Here is a 27883-nt window from a genome sequence, read left to right as displayed (position 1 = left end):
CAGTTGGCTGTAACTTGATCCTGTGGAGGATAGAGGAGCCCTTACTATGAGAGCTTGTAGGCACAATCCCTAATATGTATTGGATGGATTGGAAGGGAGCAATGTAAGTATCATGCAAATTATCTTGGTCTTCCAGTGATCAAACCTTGATATCCCAAGTGGCTCTGCTTGCTTCCCCTTGCCCACAGTATTAAATGAAAACATCTATCCTCGCTTTCAAGACTCAACATCACTCCATCTTGACATACATATCGTATTGTCATTTGCTGTATTCCCAAGACCAGCCTCTTCTGGTCTGTGTCTTATTCCATGTTGCCTCCGATGAATGGAACAATTTCTTAATCCCAGATTGCTGGGACCTTCCACTGCTGTTGTCGTTGGCCTACTCAATGTCCTTCCTAAAGACTTGCTTTTTCTGTAATGTCCATAAATGAAATAAAAACTGTGTGTGTGTGTGTGTGTGTGTGAGAGAGAGAGAGAGGGAGCGAGGAAAAACAAAAAACAATGATCAGGCTCAGAATACCTGAATACAATATACAATACAGAATATTGTAACACCTAAAATGACCCCTCTACCTTCCAGGACTGTGTTTTGTCAGTCTTCACCTGCTTTCTAGTTTGTAAGGCAAACTGTCTTGATGAAAAAGCAGCAAAGCGTCGAGTGGCACCTTAGAGACTAAGACGTATTAGAGCATAAGCTTTTGTGGGTAAATACCCACTTCTTCAGATGTACGGAGTGGAAATTTCTAGAGGGAGGTATAAATATGCAAGCAAGAATCAGGCTAGGGATAATGAGACTAGCTCAATGAGGGAGGATGAGGCCCTCTTCTAGCAGCTGAGGTGTGAACACCAAGGGAGGAGAAACTGCTTTTGTAGTTGGCTAGCCATTCAGAGTCTTAATTTAATCCTGAGCTGATGGTGTCAAGTTTGCAAATGAACTGAAGCTCAGCAGGTTTCAGAGTAGCAGCTGTTAGTCTGTATCGGCAAAAAGAAAAGGAGTACTTGTGGCACCTTAGAGACTAACATTTATTTGCGTATAAGCTTTCGTGAGCTACAGCTCACTTCATCAGATGCATTGAAGCTCAGCAGTTTCTCTTTGAAGGCTGGTCCTGAATTTTTTTTTTTTTTTTTGCTGCGGGATGGCTACCTTGGAATCTGCTATTGTGTGTCCAGGGAGGCTGAAGTGTTCGCTTACAGGTTTTTGTATATTGCCGTTCCTAATAGCTGATTTGTGTCCATTTATCCTTTTACTGTGACACCATCCACTCAGGATTAAACAAAGACTGTGAATGGCTAGCCAACTACAAAAGCTGTTTGTCCTCCCTTGGTGTGCACACCTCAGCTGCTGGAAGAGGGCTTCATCCTCCCTGATTGAACTAACCTCGTTATCCCTAGCCTGATTCTTGCTTGCATGCATCTGAAGAAGTGGGTATTCACCCACGAAAGCTTATGCTCCAATACGTCTGTTCGTCTATAAGGTGCAACAGGACTCTTTGCCGCTTTTACAGATCCAGACTAACACGGCTACCCCCTGATACTTGTCTTGATGTATTTGGTGGTGTACAAAACATGAGCATCAGCACTCAACAAATAGGGGTTTTGTGAACAGGTAGGTGCCCAGGTTTCTTGTGTGCTCATGAGATTTACCCATGTTCTGATGAGTCAAAACATGCACATGTTGCTGTATTCCTATCAAGGTGAGGGGCAGACAAAAGCCCTCCTTAGCTTCCAAATGCTCCCTGCTCCTGTTGAAGGGAATGGGAAAGTTGCTGCCAATTTCATGAGGAATCTGCTTTGGTGGTGGTATCTTTTTTTTTTGATTTACCTTCAGAAAATGACTGTTAGTGGTTTTATATTGTGCCTTGACTGTCTTCTCCTGTAGGAGGGTTGCCTTTCATGTTTACACACACTATTGCATAGTCTTTATGGAAAGACATCCTTGCCAGTCACTTAATTTTCTAATATCTGTGTGTGCTTGTAGGAGGGTAAAGAATTCTCTGACTGGAATGCTCAGATGTTGCTTTTGGCCTGTTAATGACAGAACTTAAAATGCTGGGGCCATTTTATGTAATTTTGCACTTGGCAGGAGGTAACACAGGAAGGCTGGTCACAATAGGCAGCTTCCCCAGAGAACCTCTCTAGTGAAAGCATCTAAAACGAGCAGAAGAGCTCTTCATGGCCATCAAAGCCTTGGAGGTCTGGTTAATCCAAATCACTTTATTAATTTTTCTCTTGGGTATATAAACAATAAAGCCATCTTTGATTGAGAAATCAATAGTGGAGCTCTGCCTGTATAAGGCTGTCTGGCATTTAAACCTTAACTGCCTAGACATATGGATTGTAAGTAGCCACAGATAAACCAGTTCTTTCAATTATTTTTATGGGCCTTTGCCTGCCAAAGCATCCTCCCATGGATTGAAATCCTGTATGATGATTTCTGTAGGCTAGAACGTGAACGGTTTGTGCTTTCTCGTGAGCTGAGAATATCTTGGTCATAACAGCAAGGGCCTTATTTACATTTTCAGTTTAGAGGCTAGTGCAGAAATTTGAGATTTGTCTCCAGTTTTACTTTTCAGAGTAACAGCCGTGTTAGTCTGTATTCACAAAAAGAGAGAGTACTTGTGGCACCTTAGAGACTAACCAATTTATTTGAGCATAAGCTTTCGTGAGCTACAGCTCACTTCATCGATTACTTTTGCATTTCTTTCCTCCTTTTAGCCAAATATTCAAATTTAATTAATCTCCTAATGTTTATCACTTGAAAGTAATCTGTTCCATTTGTTGAGGTGGTGCTAAATTTTGGACTTGAAAGTCCTGGATTTAACCATGTAGTGATTTTATCCTTGAGTTCTGGTAGCTGTTGCCCCCCAAATTCTAATGAGGGATATTCTTCCTTCTCCTGACATGCTTGGTATTTGTAATGAGTTTTCCATATAATGGGGCAAAATAGCGGCAAAATCTCCAGTAGCTACTGCTTTCTAGACACGTTTCTAGTAGCTTTCATAAATTTTTTCCATTAGTTAACGTAAAAAACAACTTTGTGCTATATAAGAATTAGGCAATATTATTTATTGCACTAAATGACTTGATAACCTACCTGACGTGTCCATAATGTCTAATACATCTGTGAAGTTGTTCTGGATTCTACCTATATGGAAATGAAGTGACAGTGATAATCTGCAATGATGTATAGTGCCTTTCATCAGAATCTTAGTGCTTTCTGAAGATGGGTGTTACCTTAATTTTACATATGAAAAAATTAAGGCACAGATAGGTGAAGCACAGTGCTTAAATAATATCAAGGTAGATGGATTTTTCTTAGGTCTTGCAATGAGTTAGTGAAAATCGGGATTAGAACCTTTTGTCACCTGGCTCCCAGTGCCCCTACTGGAAGGACTAGAACACTGCCTCCACATACTCCTCTCTTTTCCCCTCTCCCAAAGATGGGGAGGTACTGAATTCTCATCCCGTTATTTTGGTTTCCGTGGACAATTGTGTAAGCATTTAACTGAGGCTCTTTCAATAGCGCTGTCTAGTTGCTATTAAAAAACCTCACTTGCTTTAAGAACATTTGCTGAAGCACAGTTGTTCCCTAAAACATCAGACAAGCTAAATGTATTTATTGCCCAACTGATGAATACCCAGACATCAAAGTTAATTTATTTTCTAGTCTTACTGGATGATACTAGTAGGAATTCAAGTTGGAAGGTTGAATGGTAATGAAAAGATTGGTTTCAGAAACCGTGTTAATGGGAGAGAGATTTATACTTCAGTGCAGTCTTGTAGGGAGTAGCCTGCCAGAAAATTGTGTGGCTCTGTCCAGGAGGAACTAAGCTTTTTTTTTTTTTAATTTCTTCTTTGCACAGAGATGTGTTGTGCAACATCCAGTGGAAAGTTTCTCCCACCCTTAGGGGAACATTTGTACATAAACTTAGATTCTGGTGATGTCTTATGCCTCATAGGCCTCATGAGAGTCAGGGTGTAGGCTAGCTCAACATGTTCGGTGCATGTTTCAAATCCTCTTTTTATTGTAACGCAGCTCAGAATTGACCAGTTGTTTACTTTTATACTATTTGCGGTTGGGAACACTTAGGGAACTTCCTCAAGCTTCTAGTTGTATTAAATGCCATTTTTTCTCCTTCATAATTTGCTCACCAATCTTGAAAGAAAAGTTCCCACCTCTCCAAATTCCTATCACAGGAGGACCATTTCCAATGGTCACTGAAGATGTCTGGTGGATAATAAATTTAATTCTAGGACTTCAGAGAGACGATACCTGCCTCAAGCAGTCCCAATCTAGCTTCAGAGAAAATGGGCAATTGGGGCAGAACGGCTCCTCGTAAATTTAAAAAGTTTACCTGCCTCGTTTGCTCATCTGTACTGGCAGTGGCTTAACAGCTCAGAACGATAGGTAGGAAGGAGCTCAAGTAGGTATCGAAAAGTTATCTGAAAATGTCTAACTTCCAACTGCATAACGTACAACGTGCTTGACCTTCCAAAAAGCACAGCTATTTTAGATGTGCAAGAATACATCCCAGGATGCATTCAGCAGACAACATGCATATTGCTTGTGCACTGAAGGTTTGAACTGTTACGTGTTATTGGTCTCATGCGTACTAGTGGTTCATGTGTCAGTGACGTTTTGATCCAGTTAGTTACCTAAATGCATGTCACAATTTTTAATGGATACTGAAATTTAGTTTCTTTTGTCCTTGAGATTTTACTATGTACATTACAGTACCAAGCCTGGGAGATTCCTATTGCATATTTTCTTTAACTGTTTATATAAGACATTAATTTGAATAGTAAAATCAGATATATAGAATAGCGTAGTATGTGGGGGGGGGGGGTAAGCAAGCATGTTTAGTATCCTTGAAATATTTCACTGTGTGAGCCCCATAGAACAGTACTTCAAAATCTAAACAACTATTCTGTGCTCCATCACTTAAATCTACAAAGCTCAGATTGCCTTCTAACACTGGTAACAGAATATTTTGTAGAGGGCAGAAAATAAAAGGCATCTTTGCAAATATAATTCAGTATTACCTCTACTGAAAAGGAAGAACAGATAACCTGCTCCAAGTCCTAGAATGCTGTTCTACAATTGTTGGAAACGATATAGAACTTCTCTAGTGGAAGATTATTTACTTTTTTCCCCTTGTAACTATCTGCAGCTTGCTTTTTTTTATGAAGCGTATCACGCCCTCCTCCTCCCACTCCGGGAAGATACTAAAATACTGGACCCATACTAACTTATTTTTAGCAATAAAAAGGTCTGGAGTGTAAGCAAAGTTTTCTTTTTAGATGTTTTTAAAAGGTGACCACAGTTCTTTCATTACACTTCGTATCACAAAACATTTATTTATTTAGAGATTGGGAAACCTTTTAAAATGTTGTGGTACCTCATCAGTGACGCAGTCCAAATTAGCCTTTCATTGCACTCTACATAGTGCTTGATGTGCATAGGGGTTGATGATTCTTTGCCAGCACCTTGAGTTGCTTAACTTCAAGCACGTACTTAAGTGTTTTGCTGATGTGGGGCCTTGCATTGTGTGCAAACCCATTGTCTTCATTCTCCCAGTCTGTGAAATACAGATGACAATGTTTTGCTTTTCATATGCATATTGAGGGACAACTCATAAATGTGTGCAAGGTTCATTGAGGCCATTGGTTGGAAGAACTTTTCAAACCATTAGATCTGATTTGGTGTATTATAAAACTGCACTTACAGCAGGAATCTTCTAGTTTCAATTCTTCATTTTTTTCTTTTTAAAATAATGCCCTTGTAGTGCTATATATCATACAAGATCTGAGACTCAATAAATTCATGACTCAGCATAAACTGAGGTACATGCAAAAAAACCAGTACTCACTATTTCACTGAATATTGCATCTGAAACCCCGTCCTAAACCCTACTCGTACAGAAAGTCCTTTATGTTCCCGTTACACTTCACTACTATTCAACTTCATGTGGTCATCCATGACCTCAACGTAGTTTAAAACAAGCCAGTTTAGGAGGAAAAACTGCTGCAAGTGTCTATAATTCTATAACCAACTTCTATCCAAGTACCTTGCCCCCCTCCCCCACCCCCACCCCCCCCCCGCAAATATTAATACTACCTACTTCGGTGAGATAGGGAACTAGTAGTATCCCCATTTTTCAGATTAGGGAAGCTGAGGCATGGAGAGGTGAAGTGCCTCTTTCAAGGTCCAACAGTGTGTACTGCAGTCTTTGAACGAGAAGCTAGATCTCCTCACTACTATTCCTATGACTTCCTCTCCTTTTCCTGATTCCACCTCAGTGGCCTAGGCCCTAGACTCTCTAAGGGACATGTACTGCTGCTGTTAGTCGACAATGTTCCACTAACGTGTTTTGTGCAATGGAATTTTGATTTTTGAGACTCGGGCAAAACTGCAAAATTTTCCAAGCCATTTAATCACCTGGTGGCATTTAAATTTACAGACTGAGACTGTATGCATCTGATGAAGTGGGTTTTAGCCCACGAAAGCTGATGCTTAAATAAATTTTAGTCTCTAAGGTGCCACTAGTACTCCTCGTTCGTTTTGTTGTATGTGTGTGTTGTTTCCTTTTCTTGGGGCTAGCTACTGATGTTTGTATATAGCTCACCTCTCTATTCAAGAGGCTAGATCTCTGAACATGATGCCTCTTTCTGCCTGATGCCCAAACCAATGGTAGCCAACTTGAACTCTGGCTCTCCAAGGACCAAAGGCTGGTTTTAATTTGGCCTGTTGGCAAGGGTGGCTGGAAGATGATAGGGCTGGTGAGTTCCTCCCTTTTACCCATAAACCAGGAAAAACACAGCCTCTACAAAACACATGAAATCCATGGGCTTCAGGGAATCAGTAGCAGTATCAGGGTTGCATCTAAATAACTTGCTAGAAACGGAGTGGAAATACAGTTTTTGAAGGTACAATTTCCATAACATTGAAATCCAGCAGTGGCCTAGCAGTTGAACCTGACACTTAACAAATCCGAAGGGACCAGCCAATTTTTCTTTACTCCGATATTTGACTCTAAAGTTAGATTCGCCTTTTAATTTTTGTGGGGGGGGTGTGTGTGTGTTTGGTTACATTGTTTTTTCCCATATTGCACCATTTCTTCTATATTTTCAAAATTCTTCATCCTTTTCTGCCGACTTCCTTAAATCCTTCCCCATCTCTTCCCCCTCCTTCTCTTTCCCCCCACCTCCATCAACTAGTGTCACGACTGGTAAAGGCCCAATCAAAAATCATTTTTTTCTTTGTTATTTTTAGCTTTATGTCGCTTTTTGTTTTTACTTCTGCCTGTGGATTTTTGGTATAGGTTAAAATCTGAAACTGGAGTCAATTTTTGAATTTAAACAGCAGTCTTAGCCTTAACCTTCACCTCTTGGAAGGTTTAAATGGATAACCACATGTCTGCATTATTGCAAGTCTTACTCTGACATTTAGAACACAAGTTAATTATACCTTTCAGGAGATGACAGTTTCTGTTTTAAGAAACTGATCACAGACAAGGCCTAGGATCTAAAATTACTATTTCAGTCAAGTCTACTGTATAATGTGGCAGCGTGTTCATTTTGCAGCCCTTTGTCTTTGTCCTGCTGCTGAGTCACTTGAAAGAGAGGATCCTGGCAAAGCCGTATTTGTGATTTAAAGCTTGTTGACTTGTTTTCAAGTTGCTTTATGTAGTTGCTTCCCATGCACTCGCTTAATGGGTGACTGGTCTGTATTTGAAGCTCTTCAATTTGGTGACCCCCTCATCACCTTTCCCAGTTTTGTCCTTTGCTTTGACTTTAGTGGAGGGGTGGCCAACCTGAGCCTGAGAAGGAGCCAGAATTTACCATTGTACATTGCCAAAGAGCCCCAGTAAAACATCAGCAGCCCTCCCTCCCACCCACTGGAAGCCCCTCCCCCTCCCTCCCTTCACCTCCTGATCAGCTGTTTGGTGGTATGCAGGAGGCTCGGATGCCGGAGGAGCGGAGGAGGGAGGGCACTGCAGTCTCAGGGGAGGGGGCGGGAAGGGGTGGAGTGGGGGGCAGGGCCTGTGGCAGAGCCAGTGGTTGACCAGTGAGCCCCCCCCACACACACACATTGGAAAGTTGGTGCCTATACAAGGAGCCTCCTATTAACTTCTGAAGAGCCGCATGTGGCTCCGGAGCCACAGGTTGGCCACCCCTGCTTTAGTGTGTTTCTGCTGGTCTTTAATTTATGTGAGGAGGACCAATCCTCGCAAAGGAGTCATGAGGAACGTTTCAGGCAAGGGGAAACTAAATACTTCTCTGATGGATAATATCTACTAAGGGACAGCCCATCCTAAATGCTCGCTTACAGAGGGACAATCTACACTCATTCCTATATTTGTTTTCTACAACCAACGGTATAACTTTACATGAGTGATGTACCCAAGTAATTGGATTCTAATATATAAACTGTATCATTAAATTTATCTACATTTGGATTATTTCAGATTATATACTATATGTATTTTATGAGTTTTTAAACTCACTTTGTATTTCTGGATAATCTAAGCACTATACCCAGATGTACAGACACTCTTTTCTTAACCTGTGTATTACGTAATTTTTTTAAACATTAATAAAAGTTTTCTGAGCATCACTCAGCTCTGGTTAAAACCAATCCATGTGGGGGTGAGAGACTTTAAAATCTGGATAGGTGTTGGGGATGCTTCTTTTGTTTTGTTGCCATCCTAATCCTTTCCCGGGTGTGTTATAATTTTAAATAGGTTGGCATCTGGGACAGGGATGGGAATGTTGTGGAAAGACTTCCATGCTGTTACATGGCTGAGGTAACTCAACAGTGAAAAGCAGCACTGGTTTCTTGTTTCTCCTCCTGGAATACTGAATTATGTCTGTGTGATTCACACTCTCTGCTATCCAGTGCAAGCATACTTATGAAGAAACTCCTCATACGGAGAGAGTGTGCCCTTTTTATCTGCGTAGAAGCATGGTGCGGAATAGAGAAGGTAACTGGGAGCCAAGATTCCTGGTTCTAAACACAGTTCTCTGTTGCTAGCTTACTGTTTGATACTGAGCAAGTCACTTGAGCTCTCTGCCTCAGTTTCTACACTCCCCAAACGGAGATAATGCTGATTCTAAGAGCCACAGTAGATTGTTACAGTAATTTTATATGCTCTGGGACAAGGTGCTATAGAAGAGCAAGGGTGTCTGCGTTAAAATGGTTTGGAAATATCTTCTGCCCAAGAGACACATCTCAATGAGTTTCTTTGAGGCATGCCTCAATGGTCATTCATATCACAAAGGTGAACTCTGGTGGTCCCTGATGGTTTTAGTGTGGCTTTTAAAGTCATGCTGACATCATATGATGATGTGCTCTCTCTGCTTGCTAAGCAGCTGAATTTCCCCGAGAAATTTCCCAACTCTGTGAAGTGCCATACATCACTGTTTCTCTTGTGTCGAGTTCCCTCTTAACCTATGATCAGTGGGAGAATGATTTGAATAGCTGTTCCAATTGGTGGAGTGGGGAGGGGAAATTCTGTAACTTTCCACTTAGTATCTATATGAATATGTACTTACAAAAAATAACGCTTTTGTATAACTTGTGGCCAGCAGAAGCAGCTATGGGGAAGCAGCTGTTTTGAATGAGGTAAAAACAAAACCTGAAGTGTGAGATAGTAAGTCATTCTGCTTACAAAGGGAATGGTCAAACCAGCTGCCAAGTTGTCTGCTGAGCAGGAGTTAAGCTGATTAAAAATCGTGAAGATAAGAGGTGTAAGTAAGAGATGAAAAGTGGAGCCAAGAGGACTTCAGCAATTCTATTTCTGCACAACAGTCAGTGTAAAGGTATTTCATTTTTCCTTAGCTTGCTGAGATAACTGGGCAAAAAAGCAGTGAAAGCTTTCTTAGGAGGGTGGAATGATTGCAGCTGGCCGGTAATACAGAGGGCTTGTATTTTCTGCCTCATCCCTTGAGATACAAGATAATCGCTTTAATGTGGATTTGCATGTGGTTCTTGAACTTTAGTCTATGGAGCACTTCCAACTTGTCCCTGAATCTGCTTCATTAACACTGGTGAAGCATCTATCAGGTTTCATAAAGGGAAGCTTATTGCAGGCCAGGACTCCCCTGCCTCTCTTCCCCCTGCCACCCCATTCCCCTTTAAGGTTCCACCAACTAGACTTAGGCTCTTTTCTGCACCCTGTGTGGCTGCTTCATATACATCTCTGCTGGTAGTCTCCTTGGTGCAAATTTAAATAGGGTCAAATCTGTAAATGCACAAGAGGATGAAAGCAGAGTGCCTTGGACAGCTCAGAGCAATGATCTGCAGGTACAAAAGGAAAGATGAATGTAAAGCCCCAGAGAAAATGAGGGGAGTGAGGGATGTAATAAGCAGCTGTGTATCTATCATATTCAGGGACTTGATTTCAAGTTGTCTCATGACCACTGACCTAATATTACTTGTATATATTCCAGCACTGTTGTGGTAGGGTGGAATGTGGAGTCCTCCACTGCAGGATCTTGATTAAAAGAAGAGGTCCACAATATAAAATTCTTGAGAACTGCTACTGTATGTCTTTGTCCATTTGTTTGTGTGGTATAAATTGAGGGCTAATTTATCCATCTGCAGGCTTTTTTTATCTCAGCTATGTTCCCCAGTATTCTGGGGAGTAAAATATTTACAGGGAAGCCATCATAGCTATAGATACATAGCACAAAAGGTAATGGAGTGTGTGTGTGAGATTCTATATTGGTTGGTTAAGCGGAATGACTGTTCATATTCCTGTACTTCATGACAATCTCAAGCTATTAAATGACAACTAGTGATAAAGCAGCACTCCAAACCCCACTGTTACAATGCTCCAGCTTTCAAGGCTTGTCCTGAGCTCACTCAAACGGATGCAGTTTAATACAGGCTTCACTTTTGCCCTTTTGCCTCTGACTTGTTCTGTTGTTGGACTGTGTTAATATTTTGATAGATGGGTATTGGGTGTGTAGTTTACATTGACTCTAGTCATAGTGTCTCTTCCATTAACACATCAGAGGCTTCCTTGTTTAAATGCTAGTCTTGAAAACTGCACTCTCCTGTATGCAGGGATCGCTACGCTCATGGTAAGGCTGGGGCCATCAGTACTTTGTGTTTGTGAGGGGAAGGAGAAAATAACTTCTCCAGTGGGAGGAACTTCCGGGAACAAGACGTTGTTTCCAGAGCTCAGAGTAGCAGCCATGTTAGTCTGCATCTCCAAAAAGAAAAGGAGTACTTGTGGCACCTTAGAGACTAACCAATTTATTTGAGCATAAGCTTTCGTGAGCTACAGCTCACTTCATCGGAAGCATTCAGTGGAAAATACAGTGGGGAGATTTATATACACAGAGAACAGGAAACAATGCGTGTTATCATACACACTGTAAGGAGAGTGATCACTTAAGATGAGCTAATACCAGCAGGAGAGCGGGGTGGGGGGCAAGAGAACCTTTTATAGTGATAATCAAGGTGGGCCATTTCCAGCAATTCACAAGAATATCTGAGGAACAGTGCGGGGGCGGGGGGGAAATAAACATGGGGAAATAGTTTTACTTTGTGTAATGACCCATCCACTCGCAGTCTCTCGTCTCCTCGTGCCCCTATTCTACTTGCGCTATATTGATGACATCTTCATCATCTGGACCCATGGAAAAGAAGCCCTTGAGGAATTCCACCATGATTTCAACAATTTCCATCCCACCATCAACCTCAGCCTGGACCAATCCACACAAGAGATCCACTTCCTGGACACTATGGTGTTAATAAGCGATGGTCACATAAACACCACTCTATACTGGAAACCTACTGACCGCTATTCCTATCAGCATGCCTCCAGCTTTCACCCAGATCACACCACACGATCCATCATCTACAGCCAAGCTCTATGATAAAATCACATTTGCTCCAACCCCTCAAACACCTACAAGATCTTTATCAAGCATTCTTACAACTACAGTACCCACCTGCTGAAGTGAAGAAACAGATTGACAGAGCCAGAAGAGTACCCAGAAGTCACCTACTACAGGACAGACCCAACAAAGAAAATAACAGAACGCCACTAGCCGTCACCTTCAGCCTGCAACTAAAACCTCTCCAACGCATCATCAAGGATCTACAACCTATCCTGAAGGACGACCCATCACGCTCTCAGATCTTGGGAGACAGGCCAGTCCTTGCTTACAAACAGCCCCGCAACCTGAAGCAAATACTCACCAGCAACCACACAACAGAACCACTAACCCAGGAACCTATCCTTGCAACAAAGCCTGTTGCCAACTGTGTCCACATATCTATTCAGGGGACACCATCAGAGGGCCTAATCACATCAGCCACATGATCAGAGGCTCGTTCACCTGCACATCTACCAATGTGATATATGCCATCATGTTCCAGCAATGCCCCTTTGCCTTCTATATTTGGTCAAACTGGACAGTCTCTACTTAAAAGAACAATGGACACAAATCAGATGTCAAGAATTAGAACATTCATAAACCAGTCGGAGAACACTTCGATCTCTCTGGTCACTCGATTACAGACCTAAAAGTCTCAATATTACAACAAAAAGGCTTCAGAAACAGACTCCAATGAGACGCTGCTGAATTGGAATTAATTTGCAAACTGGATACAATTACCTTAGGCTTGAATAGAGACTGGGAGTGGATGGGTCATTACACAAAGTAAAACTGTTTCCCCATCTTTATTTCCACCACTCCCCCTCCCCCACTGTTCCTCAGATGTTCTTGTCAGCTGCTGGAAATGGCCCATCTTGGTTGTCACTACAAAAGGTTTTCTTCCCTCCCCTTTTCCCCCGCTCTCCTGCTGGTATTAGCTCATCTTAAGTGATCACTCTCCTTACAGTGTGTATGATAACACGCATTGTTTCCTGTTCTCTGTCTATATAAATCTCCCCACTGTATTTTCCACTGAATGCATCCGATGAGGTGAGCTGTAGCTCACAAAAGTTTATGCTCAAATAAATTTGTTAGTCTCTAAGGTGCCACAAGTACTCCTTTTATTTCCAGAGCTGCGGATCGTCAGGCCATCAGGGCTAACAGTTCTGTACTTCAGTTAGCACAAGCGGTTGAAGCCCTAATTTTTAAGGGTTCTTCAGAAGTAAAACATGAAAATAATTGTACAGTAATTAAAATGTGCCTCCCAAATGATGGACCCAAGGAATCCAAAAAAAGCCAAGGCGGGTGAGTTTGTACCTGAGTGACCATGATTGTGAATGGTTATGGACCAGTAACAGTGCCTTGCACAGCAGGCTGGGACATGGACATTGTAGGCACAGTAGAATGCTAATTGTATAGAGGGAAGGAGAGTTGTCTGGCTCATCTACGTAATAATACCTGGATATAGTAAATTGGTTTGCTTTTGAAAATGGTACATATTACACAGGTCAGTTTTCCCCCAGTCTGATTGGCACTTTAAGTGGACTGAGGGAATCTGGCAGTCCTACATGATTTCTGACTCACATGTCTGACTTAAGAGTTGAGGAAGGAATTGCTGAACTTTTACCTTATTCTTCAAAATGAAAAAAACTTGCAGCCGGTTTTATCTTGTATAGGAAAATGGCAACGCGCAGTTAGCAATTGCTTTTTAGCAGCTGCTTTTCCATGTTTTCCTTTTGTTCAGCCTGCATCTGTACATGGGATTCAGTGGGGAATTAACAAGAGAAGGTGGGAGGGGAAGCTATGTAGTTAGATGGAATCTACTAAATGATAAATTTATGAATAAAACATAATGTACAGTGTCAACGCTTTCCCTCGCTACCTAACTTAATTCACAAATTACAGGACAAGCCAGATGGCAGTTAAGGTCTGTCCTTGAAGCTACTTACAAATGCTGAGGTTGAAGTACTGAAGATGGCTAGGAAAGGGATGAAAAATTATGCAGCTGTCTAGATTTTATATTTTATTCTTCATCCCTGCCCTTTATAATTAAGGATCTTTATAACATGATGTTGGAAGTGATTTACAAGGCATACTGTTTTCCTCTTGTTACTATTTAATCGAATTGTAAATAGCTGGAACCTTTCTTTTTTCCTCCTTCTCTTACCTTGGGAGACTTCGGGGTATGTATTTATTGGCTACGCTGTGTTTGTGGGAAGGAGGTAGCTTGTTCCAGTATTGGCGTAAGGCACTGTATTTGGAATAGGAAGACTTGGGGTCTAAGTCCTGGTTCTGCCACTGACTCTGCATGACGCTGAGAAGGTCTTTTACCCTCCCTGGGCCCCAGGTTCCCCATCTATAAAGTGGGGTTAAAGCTGCTTCACCTTTGGAAACAGCTGAATGTGGAATGGCAACAATTTATTATGTGGATCTAATGCCCTCTGTAGCTTTAATGCCAGACAAATAATAGTAATTACTTCCCGGTAGTGACCAACTCAACAGAAGGGGTCATTGAAATTGCAGCTCCTTAAAGTGCTGGTTCTATTGAAGTGTTGGGGAAAACAGGTAAAAGAATCAGGGCAACATTTGCTTTGGCTGAGGATAGGCTGAGGGTTTCCATATTTAATGCAATCATTCTTTGGGGGAGTGGGGGGTTGCCTTATACTCTCCAAAGCAAGAAAGAGCATGGTATCATGTAAAGGCTGGGAGAGACCGAGATGGGTAAAGACCGCAGAAGCCACTCTGCTACTAACTTGAAAACCCAGCAGTGTAGTAATAGGAGCTGGAAACTGTCCACGTTTGAGAAAACACAGTGATGGATGAGGTGAGATTAAACATCTGTGTGACCTTAAAATAGTGTCCGTATGAAAACAGATTCTGGATGATACTGATTCTGTGACTTGGTTTGCAGCAAATAGTGGTATTAGCAAATGGTTACTTAGGGCTTTAATTTTTAAAATAGGAAAGGAATGAAGCATTTTTTAAAAAGATGTGTGTTTGGGGTGTGTAACTTAAGGGATGCCAAACCAATGAACTGAAATAAAAAAAAAAAAATCTGTGTATTGCGACTGCAATGTCACAAAAGCTCCAGTGTAATATAGTAACCCACAGTTGACAGCACATGTTGCGCTGCTATGTTCTGACAGTAGGTCTGGAAAAAAATCCTCAGGCATGTTTAAGCGGTGGGATAACAAATAGATGTTTCATATCCTAGAAAGCTGAGTGAGCCTCAGGAAATTCCGGCATTCTTGAATATATTTTATTTGTGGCCAGAGCAAAGTACTGGTTAAAAAATAAAACAACTGATCAAGGTTGCCTTGCTTCAGCTCAACCTCGCAGACTGGGTGCACTTGTGTTCAATAGCCTATTGTTCCCCAGTGCATACAGCCCAATCAGCTGTTACTTTTCCTCTCACAGAAACAGTGCATGTATTTACAAGAAAAAGTCCTGACGCAGCATATTTTGCTAAACGGAAAGGTTACAATTAGTCTTGGTGTTTAGCAGGCGAGGTGCATGTGAGGCAGTTTGAGAAGCATTTGCTCAATTAACTTACCATTGGATTTTAAATGATTGTAGAATGACAGTGCAAGTCTCTTTAATAAGACTTATAAGACCTCTTGTTTTTTTAGTTTTTCTCTTTGATTTGGCACCCAGCTTCTTCAGAGAGAGCAATGTTCTTTTTTGCAGTCAACTTCGAAAGTCAAGAGGGTGCCCATGCCACCCGTCACATCCCCCATTGTAAACAGTCCTGGAATTTGAACGTGTTTGGATTTCAATCCTGTGTCCAGAACCAAACCATGAAAAGTTGAGCCTATCAAAAGGCCTGAGTCTGCAAAGCACTGAGTGTCCTCCATTCCCACTGAAGGCTTTGGGAGTTGAGGTCACTCAGCACAGAGCAGTATAGGGGGCTGAATTTTCTGCAAATGACCCATACACTGAAGTTCATGACTTTTCTTCCTCTGTAGTCTTCCTGCATCTTAGTTCTTTGTCCCTCACGCAGGTCCCAGTGCTGTGAAGTACTGAGGTCAATGCAAGTTCAGGGTGCTTGTGAACCAGTTAGAAAGCCTGGCAGAATCAGGCAGTCATTGAACTGAGCTTTGGTGTGTGCTTGGTTTTGGTTTTCCTACTTGCTATGGAAGTGATTTCCTGAGCAGTTAAAACAAGAACATTATTGGTGCAGAATTGTTGAGTTTGCCTTACAGCTACTTTCCTAAGCAATCATAAGGTATCAAGAGTGGGAAGAAATAACTAATGCAGGGAATGTAGCAACTGCATTACTGCTCTTAGCTATATCTTTGTCTTCCACTCCACCCCAATCCCAACCTTGCCTTGACACATCCTGAGTATTGCTTCCAATACCAGCGATTGCACTTGCATGTGCCACTGGAGTAGCTGACTTCCCCCCTCAAGATAACCTAATGCAGATAATCCAGCTCTAAACGTGCAAGTAGACATGAGGCAAGTGGTTGCTGAATCTGAGCTGTGCTCTTCGCTTCCATATCGGTTTAAGGGAAAACCCTGAATCCACTTTGATCTGTTCATCTGATGGATACAATATAAAATAAGCTTTTGTGGGAAATGACCATCATAGCCTCTCTGAGTGTGGGACAGTAATTCAGCTGAGTGTGTTTAATGGAGGAAACTAGCTATCATGTGGCTACATGAGCTAATCTTAGAGCAGAGGTGGGCAAACTATGGCCCGCAGGACCCTTCTGCCCAGCCCCTGAGCTCCTGGCCCGGGAGGCTCACCCCCGACCCCTCCCCTGCTGTTTCCCCTCCTCTGCAGCCTCAGCTCACTGCGCTGCTGGAGCAATGCTCGGGGCTGCAAGCTCCTGGGGCAGCACAGCTGCAGAGCCCAGCCTGACCCCACGCTTGGTGCTGCGCAATGCATGGCTGCTCTCCTGGTGCAGCCGTGCCGCCAGCCACCGGTGTTCCAGGCAGCATGGTAAGGAGGCAGGGAGTGGGGGAGGAGGGTTGGATAGAGGGCAGGGGTGGTCAGGGGCCGGGGGTGTGGATAGGGGTCAAGGCAATCGGGGCAGGGAACAGGGAGGTTGAATGGGAGCAGGGGTTCCAGGGGTGCTCAGGGAGAAGGGGTGGTTGGATGAGGCAGGAGTCCTGGGGGGCCCGTCAGGGGGCGAGAAGCAGAGGGAGGGGTTGGGTAGGGGGCAGGGGCCAGGCCATGCCTGGCTATTTGGGGAGGCACAGCTTCCCCTAACTGGCTCTCCTTACAATTTCTGAAACCAGATGTGGCCCTCAGGCCAAAAAGTTTGCCCGCCCTTGTCTTAGAGGGAAACAAGAAGGCTGCCCTGTGCATTGTTTTACACCTTTTGCTATACAGCAGGAGGCATATTTAAGAACATAATAACACAACAATTGCCATACTGGTTCAGACCAATGGTCCATCTAGCCTAGTATCTCGTCTTCTGACAGTGGCCAGTGTCAGATGCTTCAGAGAGAATGAACAGAACGGGGCAATTACCGAGGGATCCACCCCCTGCTGTCCAGTCCTAGCATCTGGTAGTTGAAGGCTTAGGGACGCCCAGATCATGGCATTGCATCTCTGACCATTTTGGCTAATAGCCATTGATGGACCTATCCTCCATGAACTTAACTAATTCTTTTTTGAGCCTAGTAATACTTTTGGTCTTCACAACATGCCCTGGCAACGAGTTCCACAGGTTGACTGTGTGTATGTAAAGAAGTGCTTCCTTATGTTTGTTTTAAACCTGGTGCCTGTTAAATTCTTTGGGTGACCCCTGGTTCCTGCGTTACCTGAAGGGATAAATAACACTCCCCTATTCACACTCTCCACACAATGATTTTATAGACCTCTATCTTATCCCCTTGGGTTGTCTCTTTTCTGAGCTGAACAGTTGCAGTCTTTCTAATCTCTCCTCATATGGAAGCTGTTCCATACTCCTAATAATTTTTGTTGCCGTTTTCTGTATTTTTTTTCAGTTCTAACGTCTTTTTTGAGATGGGGCAACTAGAACTGCACGCAGTATTCAAGGTGTAGGCATACCATGGATTTATATAGTGGCATTATATTTTCTGTCCTATTATCTATCCCTTTCCTAAAGATTCCTCACATTGTTAGCTTTTTGACTGACTGTCCATCACAGTGAGTGGATGTTTGAGAACTATCCACGATGGCCAAGGTCTTTGAGTGGTAACAGCTAATTTAGACCTCACCGTTGTGTATGTGTAGTTGGGATTGTTTTCTAATGTGCATTGCTTTGGGTTTATCAATACCATTTTGTCTGCCATTTTGTTGCAGAGTGACCCAGTTTTGTGAGATCCCTTTGTAACTCTTCCTAGTCACTTATGGATTTAACTGTCTTGAGTAACTTTGTATCATCTGCCAACTTTGCCACTTTGGTGTTATACCACGCTTCTCAGATCCTTTATGAATATGTTGAACAGCAGTGGTATTGTACAGGTGTTTGGGGAAACCCTGCTATTTATCTCTCTCCACTGTGAAAACTTAACCTTTATTCCTACCCTTTTGTTTCTTATCTTTTAACCAGTTATTGATCCATGAGGGAACGATCCCTCTCATTCCAGGTCTGCCTACTTTCCTTTAGAACTTTTGGTGTGGGACCTTGTCAAAGGCTTTCTGAAAGTCTACGTACACTGTATCCACTAGATGACCTGTGTCCTCATGCTTGTGCTCCTTTGTCTTCCTCAAAAGGATTTCACCTTCAATTGTTAAAGGATGTCTGTCTCTCACTGCCTCTTTTACTCTGTCTAACCACTGTGGCATTTTTTGGGTCCTCTTAGTATTTTTTTTTATTTGGGGTAAGCATATCGTTTGAGCCTCTATTATAGTATTTTTAAAAAGATTCCATGCAGCTTGCAGGCATTTTCCTCGGGTGACTGACTGCTCCTTTTAGTTTCCATTTAACTAACTTCCTCATTTTTGTGCAGTTGCCTTTTTTTGAAGTTAAATGCAGCTGTGGTGGGCTGCTTGAGAATTATTCCCCCTCCAAAGATGTTAAATTTAATTCTATTACGGTTGCTATGACTGAGTAGTTCAGCTATGTTCACCTCTTAAACCTAATCCTGTGCACCACTTAAGACTGAACGAAGAACTGCCTCTCCCCTTGTGCGTTCCAGAACTAGCTGCTCCAAGAAGCAGTCATTAATGATGTATTAAACTTTTTTCTCTGCATCCCATCCTAAGGTGACATGTACCCAGTCAGCAGTGAACTAGTTGAAATCCCCCATTATTAGGGCTCAGAGTCTGTCATGGAGGTCGCGGAAGTCACGGAGCCCTCCCCCCAGCAGGGGCCCCTTCCCAAGGTTTGGTCACTGGTATTTTTAGTAAAAAAAAATCATGGACAGGTCACGGACCGTGAATTTTTATTACCCGTGACCTGTACATGACTTCTACTAAAAAGACCCATTTCTAAATCGTAGCCTTATCCATCATTATTGGGTCTTCTGTTTTTGTAGCTTCTTTAATCTCTCTGAGCATTTCAGTCAGAGTCTAGGACCTGTCAGGTGCTTGGTATTATATTCCCGCTGCTATACCCTTATTAATGCTTGGAATTTCTATCCATAGAGCTTCTGTGGTATTGTTTGATTCATTTAAGGTTTTTACTATATTTGACTTTGCTTTCTTTCATGTATAATGCCACTTCTCACCAGTGTGACCTGCTCTGTTATTTATACACAGGCACTTATCAGATTTGTCAATATTTGGCTGTCTGCCTTCATGTGGTGTAATTGAATGGGACTCTTTCTTCCCTTTTCTTTCCTTTCTTCAGTTCCTACTTGTACTTCTATCATCTCCTCTTTGCTAGAATATAGAGTATCCCCTTTAATAAATCCCTCCATAAAGGATGTGTCTGTCTGAACTGTGTGCTCGTCCGCACCTGTCGTCTTTCCCCAGCCCTTACATTCTAGCAGTCTTTCTACATTTTGGTTTTGGTGGAGCTTCCTCTCTAGACTCTTCCTTTCCCCAAAAGGTCGTCCAGTTCCTAAAAAACCTAAATTCCTCCTTCAAACACCATGTTTCATCCACGCATTGAGACCTTGCAGTTCTGCCTGTCTAATTGGCCCTGCTCGTGGGACTGGAAACGTTCCAGAGAAACATATTTTTCTTCCTCCACTACTACAAAATTTGAGGGGAAAATCGAGCCACTGTCAGTGCTCCCTTGAGTCTCTGGAGCAATGGTTCACTAGCAGACCTGTCAGGAGCTGGGCTACAGTCCAGAGGACCCCGGTACATAAATAATGGAGCAAACAGAATATGCCATTTTAACTTTTAACTGCTATTTTTGGAACCATAGGGTGAAAATCATAACCAATTCGCCAAATGTAAAAAACAAGATATTACAAAATAGGAAGAAAGAGGTATTTTCCTTTACAAGCATTTGGAGGGAGCATCTACAAGCAATAGATAAGTTAATTAACTAACTTCAAAATCTATTTGATAGGGCCCTCTAAAATTGGGGCATTGAAAAAGGGCAAGATTCTAGATTAGTGGTTCTCAAACTGTGGGTTGGGACCCCAAAATGGGTCGTGACCCTATTTTAATGGGGTTACCAGGGCTGGTGTTAAACTTGGTGGAGCCTGGGGCTGAAGCCAAAGTCTGAGCCCCACTGCTGAGGGCTGAAGCCAAATCCCAAGGGCCTCAGCCCTGGGCAGCGGAGCTCAGGCTTTGGCTTCAGTTCTGGGCGGCAGGCCTCAGGCTTTGGTCCCCCTTCCTGGGGACACGTAGTAATTTTTGTTGTCAAAAGGGGGGTCACAGTGCAATGAAGTTTGAGACACCCTGTTCTAGATTGTTCTCGGCACGGTTGTGCTCCTCCCCCGCACCCTGGTAATAGAACTCCTCTTATTAAAAAAAAAAACAAAAACCAAAAACAAACCCACAACTTTCTACTCCACTTTCTAATAGGGATGTGAGTGGTCATACTTCTGTAGTAGAAATTGTTAACGACCCGTTGCATGCCACTGACTTGCTGCATGCATGATGCGTGTGCCATTTTTACTGGGGCACAGATCGGAATCTACTTCGCAGGTGCCTCTGTTACCTGTGTGTGTGCTAGCTACAATTTTTTTTTACCCTGTTAAAGCTTTAGAGCTTGAGGCAAAGTTCACTGAAATCAATGGGAGTCTTTCCTTAGTTACCACATAGCAACACCACCTGGCTGTATGTGACAATCAGTTTTACTTGAGGGGGGTGGGGGTGGAAGGAGGAGAAATTCGTTAATGGGGTTGGCTTTGCAGGATGTTCTGTGTCAGAATGGCAGACTTCCAAATGAGTACCAGGTTAAGTGGTGCGGAGACTGATTCATTACACCAAGGAAACACTGAATTACGGCACATTCCTTATGGAATGCTCTGTCTGCTCCTCAGTCTGTTGTATAGCTGGCTCACCTTCATTCCTGTATCAGTCTTACTGACAAAGCCATAGATGGAAAAGAGGTCTATTTGCATAGCACGTTAATAAGCTCATCACGCCTACAAAGCCTTGCAAATCCATTACTGCTTTTGTAAATGGGGAGAAAGTGGAATGGGGAAGAAATATAGTGTAGACTGAGTATCAACCATTAAATAATTGCTAGTAAATTTTGTGTTAAGTGTTTTGCTTCCTCCAACCCCTGTAAATCCTGAAATATTACTATCATGTGGAAATGAATGTGCAGCAGGGTATCACAAATTTGCAAGACATAACATGTAGGATGTGTTTTTGTTTTTCTTAACATTGCCTATGTAGGGTACTCCACAGTTGGCAACATGAATGGTTTCACTGGCCCTTTTCAAGAAGCCCATGGATCATGATTAGTGTGCACTTAAAAGAACACTGTGTGCCTGTCCATTGTAGTGTCCCCTGGCTTGGCTTCTATGGAGCCCTGATGGAAATGGAATCTAACCCTGACTAGAGAACAGATGGCAGTGGTACCTTTCCCAGAGTGTGAACCCCACCCTGTGTTTTGTAGCAGGCCACACTAGGAGAAGGAGGTGTAATTGACACTTCCCTCTGCCTGAAGGAATGAATGTGGCTCAGTGTTTTGACAGCAAATAAATGCACACGACTATAAGCTTGCATATTTGCATGTAATTTTTATTTTCCCTGACAGAGGGATTCAAGATGCATGAGTTCTCCAACCAGAAAAAAGTTACAGTTGACCAGGTTTGCCCCCATGTAGCAGTTAGGGCAGCTGGGCGGGAGGGGGAGCTACGGGGAATCACACGCTTTAACTTCCCCTTGAACTGTATGTTCCGAACTGCCTTGGATGGTATACTGTCGGGAAAGCAAAGCTTCCAATTTAAACTCTCTTACAAAAGTCAACTCAAATTTGAGAGCCTTAAGTTATCACATAACTTGAAGAAAAAATTAACTAATATCCTGATTTTTTGGGGGAGGAGGGGAAACCAACAACCTGATACAAAATCCCTTACCACTGCTCCCCCTTTCTCCCTCTCCCCCACCCCCCAAATAAAGGTGCATGATCACTTTGGTTGAGAGTTGTCACTGAACTCCATGGAACTGTTGCTTTTTCACACTGCCCTGCTGGTCTTCGTGGTGCATTGGCAGGGTAATTTGGTCAGAGCTGGATCCTGGTATATTTGTCAGTGACAAGAGGACAGACGTGCTCAAGGAGGCAAGCAAAGCTGGTTGCTCTAATGTTTAAGTTTATTAATGTCAGTATGTACTGCCATGAAAAATGGTCTTGTTAGTTTTTTTCAGTGTCTGTTAGGTTTTTCAAATGGATCATTCTAGGAATAAGTACTTTCCAACCATAACCGCAAATAAGACCATTATCCTAAAGCTTTGCATCCATGCAATCCACAGGCATAAACAAAGCTGTGCATGTAGAAGAAGACCTGAATGTTAAGTACTTCATTTGTTAAGGTACACTGCTGTTTAAATTCAGTCCTGGAACAACATGTTTTTTCCAACACTTAGGAAGAAGCAGCAGCAAATCACCAGTGATGATAGGCAGCTCTAATTAATGTTTGAGCGCCCAGAGATCCTCAGATGAAAGTACATATTTTATTATTTTTCTTGTGTTAATTGCTAGAGTTGGAAGCTAAATATTCTCCTAGTAACTCAGTAACCGCCAATTCTGATATATATATATATATATATTTTTTTTTTAAAGCAGGGGACTCTGACATCTCTGCTTCACGCTGATTCACTGTGTGAATGTGGGCTACTCATTAACCATTCTGTGTGTCCTTTTCTCCATCAGGAAAAGGAGATTAACAACCCATCTCCAAAGGCTTCAGGGGCTGATTTCACATTTGTAAAATGCCTTGAAAATCTTAGATGAAATATGCCATATAAATGCAAATGGGTATTGCTGCTAATAATTCTGCTTCATAAACAGCATTAAAATACACTTGTACCTGAAAATGCTTATGGATGGCACACATGTACACACACATCACTCTGAGAGATCCTTTTTTAGAAGAAAAAGTGTTACTTTTGGAGGCTTTGTCCAAGTGGAAATGCTGTCTGGCTTCTCCAAATAAGGATGTTACCAGTTTGGTGGTGCTGTGTTAATAATGGAGGTTGCACATTAACTGCACTTAACTGAATAACCCCAAATTGGTGTCTTTTGGGAATACCCAAAACGCACACAGCTTCTTTGGTTTTCCTCAGGAATAGTCCGGGAAGGAGTTTGATCAAGAGACTTTGTGGAGTGATTTTTGAGGTACAGGGGAAGGGGAGAGACTGCAGTTTTGCAGTCCTGATCCAGGTTGAGTTTCAGGACATTTTTGGGAAGTGACCATTTCTTAATGCCAGATATGCCCTTGACACTTAAGAGTGATGACATTTCCAGCAGTAGAGCTTTGCTCGTAAGTGTACAACATTGGGTTCCTGGTTGCCTTACTCACACCCTGTGGCCGTAGTCACCTAAAGGTAATTGTAACCATTTTCTAACTGTGGATACAGTTAATTAGGTGCTTTTGGTGATCTCTTGGTGGGGAGGGAGAGCTATTTTAACCATCGTTTATTAGCTAACTTCTATTATTTTGATTTTCCTTTGTTGGGCTTCTGTTTAACACTTGGTATTTCATTTTGTTCTCTCCTTGCTCAGAGATTCGCACGCAACTCATTGAGCAGCTGAAATGCCTCGACCAACAGTGCGAGCTTCGGGTCCAGCTACTTCAGGACTTGCAGGATTTCTTTCGCAAGAAGGCAGAGATCGAGATGGATTATTCAAGGAACTTGGAGAAGTTGGCTGAGAGATTCCTGGCTAAAACAAGGAGCACTAAAGACCAGCAATTCAAGTACAGTTTTGCAAAGTTGCTTCTGGAGGCTGGGCATGGGTGTGGGGGTGGGAGGAGAGAGCGGACATATAGCATGTTGGGGGTGGGAGGGGAGGGAATGGGGCACCATGTCTCTTTGTTAGGAACTTAAAAGGAAAATACTTTTTCTCCCAAGTGACCCAGGTGTGTGTTTGAAAAAAGTAGTTTCCCTTTTATGTGGTGTTAGCTGGATTAGCACAACTGTTGCTGGTGGAGTGTAACTCCGAGGGGGAATGGAATGGCGTATTGTGGTAAACAGAGAATAACTTAACGAGGGAGCTGACACATGTGTAAAGTGGAGGGCAGAATCTGAGCTCTTCTCTAGATGTGTTTGGCTTTTATCTTGGCTATTAAGGGAATACTTTTTTCTAATATTATGGATTTATTGTTTGCTATATATCTCTTTTTAGTTAAAAATCCATTAAGTAAAACTCCTCAGTTCTGGGGAGTGGGGGGGGGAGGGTTAGTATACTCCTAAGAAAACCCTTACTTCTGTAATGCCATCATTTTTGATCCTGGCCTCAGGAAGAAAGTAGCATAAATGATGGTGAGGTGGAGTTCATGGTACATTTAGATGGAGGGAGGAGATCCAAATTTTTGTGTATGGTACCTAGATACTAAGGTGATGGCAAGTTAAAAAATCGTTCAGCTAGAAGATCTGTCAGATAAAAGTATGATTCTCCAATGGATCTTTCATATGATTCAGGTCAGTCTGTAAAAGACTTTTGGCTTCATTGATTCTACCATGATGATGACACCATGAAGTGGGAGGAAACCAGAGAAGATTATTCATTTATATATATTCATTGGGTGTGTAGGGTGTTACATGATGGAAGAAGTGCCCCAAACAAGTGAGTCCTTACCTGGAGAGTTGGTAGTTGGAGACAACGTGTAAAACAGGACAATCCAACACAGTTCTGACCAGATGATTTTAGGTGCTTCTCTAATGCAGCTTCTGTTTTTAGATCAGGGTTTGTACTATTCCCACTTAATTAAAACATCACGTTCTGGTGCCCTGAATGTTTTGTTGGCTGCTACCTCTTCTCCCTCTCCCCCCCCCCCGTGTTGTGATGAGTTTGATGCTTGAGTGGGATTACCCAGCATGTGCTGAACTTCGTTTGATGTGACAAACCACTGATATTTTCCTTTCTGCCCTCGGACAAGAGTGTCTGTTCATCTTATTAACTATTATTTAGGCTAGAGTGTGTATATATATATATATGCACAGTGCTGGAATGCTGGTGGGAGTGTGCACACAAGCTAATACAATGCAGAGAATGCAGAGCAGCTTCAAATTTGGAGACCATCTTGTGGGCAGATCATCAGAACAAGGGAGTCCCTTATCCTGGCTTTCTTGCATGGTGCTGCTGCAGCTGATATCCCAACATGCACAAAGCTTGTCATGTTTTGTTGTCAAGACAGCAGCTGTGGTGGCAACTACAGGCAGAAGGAGCCTTGGGATATGAATCACTTCAGTTTTGGACAGATGAGGTTTTTTTTTTGTTTTTTTTTTTTGCTGAAGGGATCCATCTGGACCTGCTTCCCCCCCCCCCCCCCAAATAGAGTTGGTTTAAATTCTAGCCAAGGTTGGATCACAGCATTATATCTTTCTATTGGGCTTTTTTAATTGCTGTATTTGGGGACACACCTTGTTGGTGCTGGGAGGAGGGGGGGGGAGAGCATTTTTCCTTTTTATACTAGAAAGCTTTCTCTGGAAGCCATTAAATAATCACCCTTTGACTTCCTTTTTTTAATACAGTTTAGATGTAACTCACCTTTTGTTCTCGGCCAAACTGATACTTAATGCAAACATCCTCATTAAAACACACACTGCATTATATCACCCACAAAGTCTGATCTCTAAGCAGAGCTATTAAACAGAGGTTGCCAGAGAATTCTTCTATGTATTTATAGAACCATAATTGTGCCTTGAAGATTTTTGCTGTCCTTCTTTCCAGCAGCAGTAAAAACTTCTGTGGAACTGAAAACCGTGTGCTTTCTGCAGACACCACTAAAAATGGGCTAAAGTCATTTCTTGAATGGTAATTAATTCTGCTACGTCCTGATTGGACTGTTCTTGTTTTGCCAATGAAATTTGAGAAGATAAATTTATATTAAATGATGGTATAAAGCCTCCCAAAGGAAATGTTCTTGCATTAACAGTCTAATGTTGGAAGGGTGTACATTGCTATCCTCTTGTTTGAGTCTTTGATTGGCTCTTTAATATGGGAGTGATTGATAAAAATCCAGCAGGGTCCTAAATGATGCTGCACTGTTTGTTATTCAAAGGTATTAGGCAAAGTATTGCAGAAGGTGGGTTCAATGTATGTGATCTTTATTAAAGAGCCTAATTTTATATTTCTAATAACTCTTCAAAAATAAAGAGCCATTTTGTCTGGTGACAGAAGGATTAAAACGCCCCAGCTAGTGCAGAATGCAGCCAGTCTGAGTTGGACAGGCCATTATTAGCACATAACACCTTCACATGTTTTTGTATTGAGGGCCCATCCTCTTCCAGCTGCAATTCAAGGTGTTCTCGAAAACCTTTAGTTTAGCTTTTCACATCACATCCTGTAGCCATGCTTAAGGCTGGCTATAGGAATCCTGTTGGTCATTCCTTCTCTCACACTGACTTTTCCAGGCGGGAGCAGAGCATTTTCAGGCGGAAGCCTTCTGGCTTTTTGGAACTTGTGCTCTCTCTGGTAGTTTGTTGGAACCCGTATTTAGCAGTCTACAGGGCAAAAATTTCATCAGATTTTGGGTTATTTTTCCCCTTTAGTTCTCCAGTGAGGATAATCTAGATATGGATGGTTTTCTGGCCACAACAGTGAAAATGGTTTTGAAACTACCTGTTCTAGGTAGTTCCCTGTATAGTTTGGTTGGCCATCATTACATCTTGTCGATGTTAATGCAAGCAATACTTCAAAATACTACCTAAGGAAGTAAGCAAATTATTGATCCTGCAGGCTCGGTCACTTAGCTGGCTAATGCACAAAGGTACCATGTTCAAGGCTAGTAGATGATTGGATGGGATGGGGCGTGGCTAGAGTACCTCATACTGGGATAGCATCCCAAAGTACTTGGAACTCCAGAGACTAAATCCTGCAGTCATTCCTGGTCCTTGCAAACCTCACACGTTAGCTTTATCTATTTTAAGGTCTACATGATTTAGACCTAGACGTACTGTAATAGCTTAACCTACCACTGAACTGCAGTCACTCTCAAACTAGTCAACAGTGCACAGCAGAATCAGGAAAGAAGTTAGTATTGAAAGCATGGTCTCTTGCTGTGGGATGTCCTAGTTAGAATTGTGCAATGTGAAGGAAAGCAAGGAGCTCGGATTTTCAATGATGGTAGGGTCAGGGAATAACATGGCGAGAAAAAAGCCTCAAGTCTCTCTTCAGACACAGCATCTTTCTCTTCAAATCAACTCACTTTAAAATTAACCAATTTTGTTTTTGCATAAAGTTATGTACAGATGCAACTTACGGCTTTCAGTGGGGCCTGGCATTTTTACACTATTCCTTAGGTTTGCTGGGTGAGGCACAGTGAACTGAAATGACTTCTCTGAGGTCACATACCATAGTGACTCATTTGGCTCTGTGTGGATTAGCAGCCGGGACTTGGATCCCAATCCTTTGCTGTAACTACTGGCCACGTGGTGTCCTAGTCCTTGTATATGGTTAAGAGGGAGGGGAGTATGGGTTTAGGTTAGCCACTT

General features: G+C 42.4%; 1 protein-coding gene across 5 annotated transcripts in view; it reads left to right on the top strand.

The window, feature by feature from the left end:
- Positions 1-27883, top strand: part of SRGAP2 (SLIT-ROBO Rho GTPase activating protein 2) — a 206936-nt gene that overhangs the window by 65399 nt on the left and 113654 nt on the right. For 4 of the 5 annotated variants that reach the window (XM_084611232.1, XM_084611230.1, XM_084611231.1 and 1 more), the window contains exon 3: positions 23952-24144. In XM_084611232.1, coding sequence (XP_084467358.1) covers positions 23952-24144 — 193 coding nt within the window. Of the gene's footprint in view, positions 1-9729; positions 9826-23951; positions 24145-27883 lie in introns of those variants that run through there. The other variant, XM_084611233.1, reaches the window with a different exon arrangement.

This window comes from Lepidochelys olivacea (genome assembly GCF_965140295.1).
Source record: "Lepidochelys olivacea isolate rLepOli2 genome assembly, chromosome: 21".
NCBI classification, from domain to species: domain Eukaryota; kingdom Metazoa; phylum Chordata; order Testudines; family Cheloniidae; genus Lepidochelys; species Lepidochelys olivacea.
The sequence above is the reverse complement of the archived record's forward strand: the minus strand, read 5'-3'. Positions and strand labels throughout refer to the sequence as shown.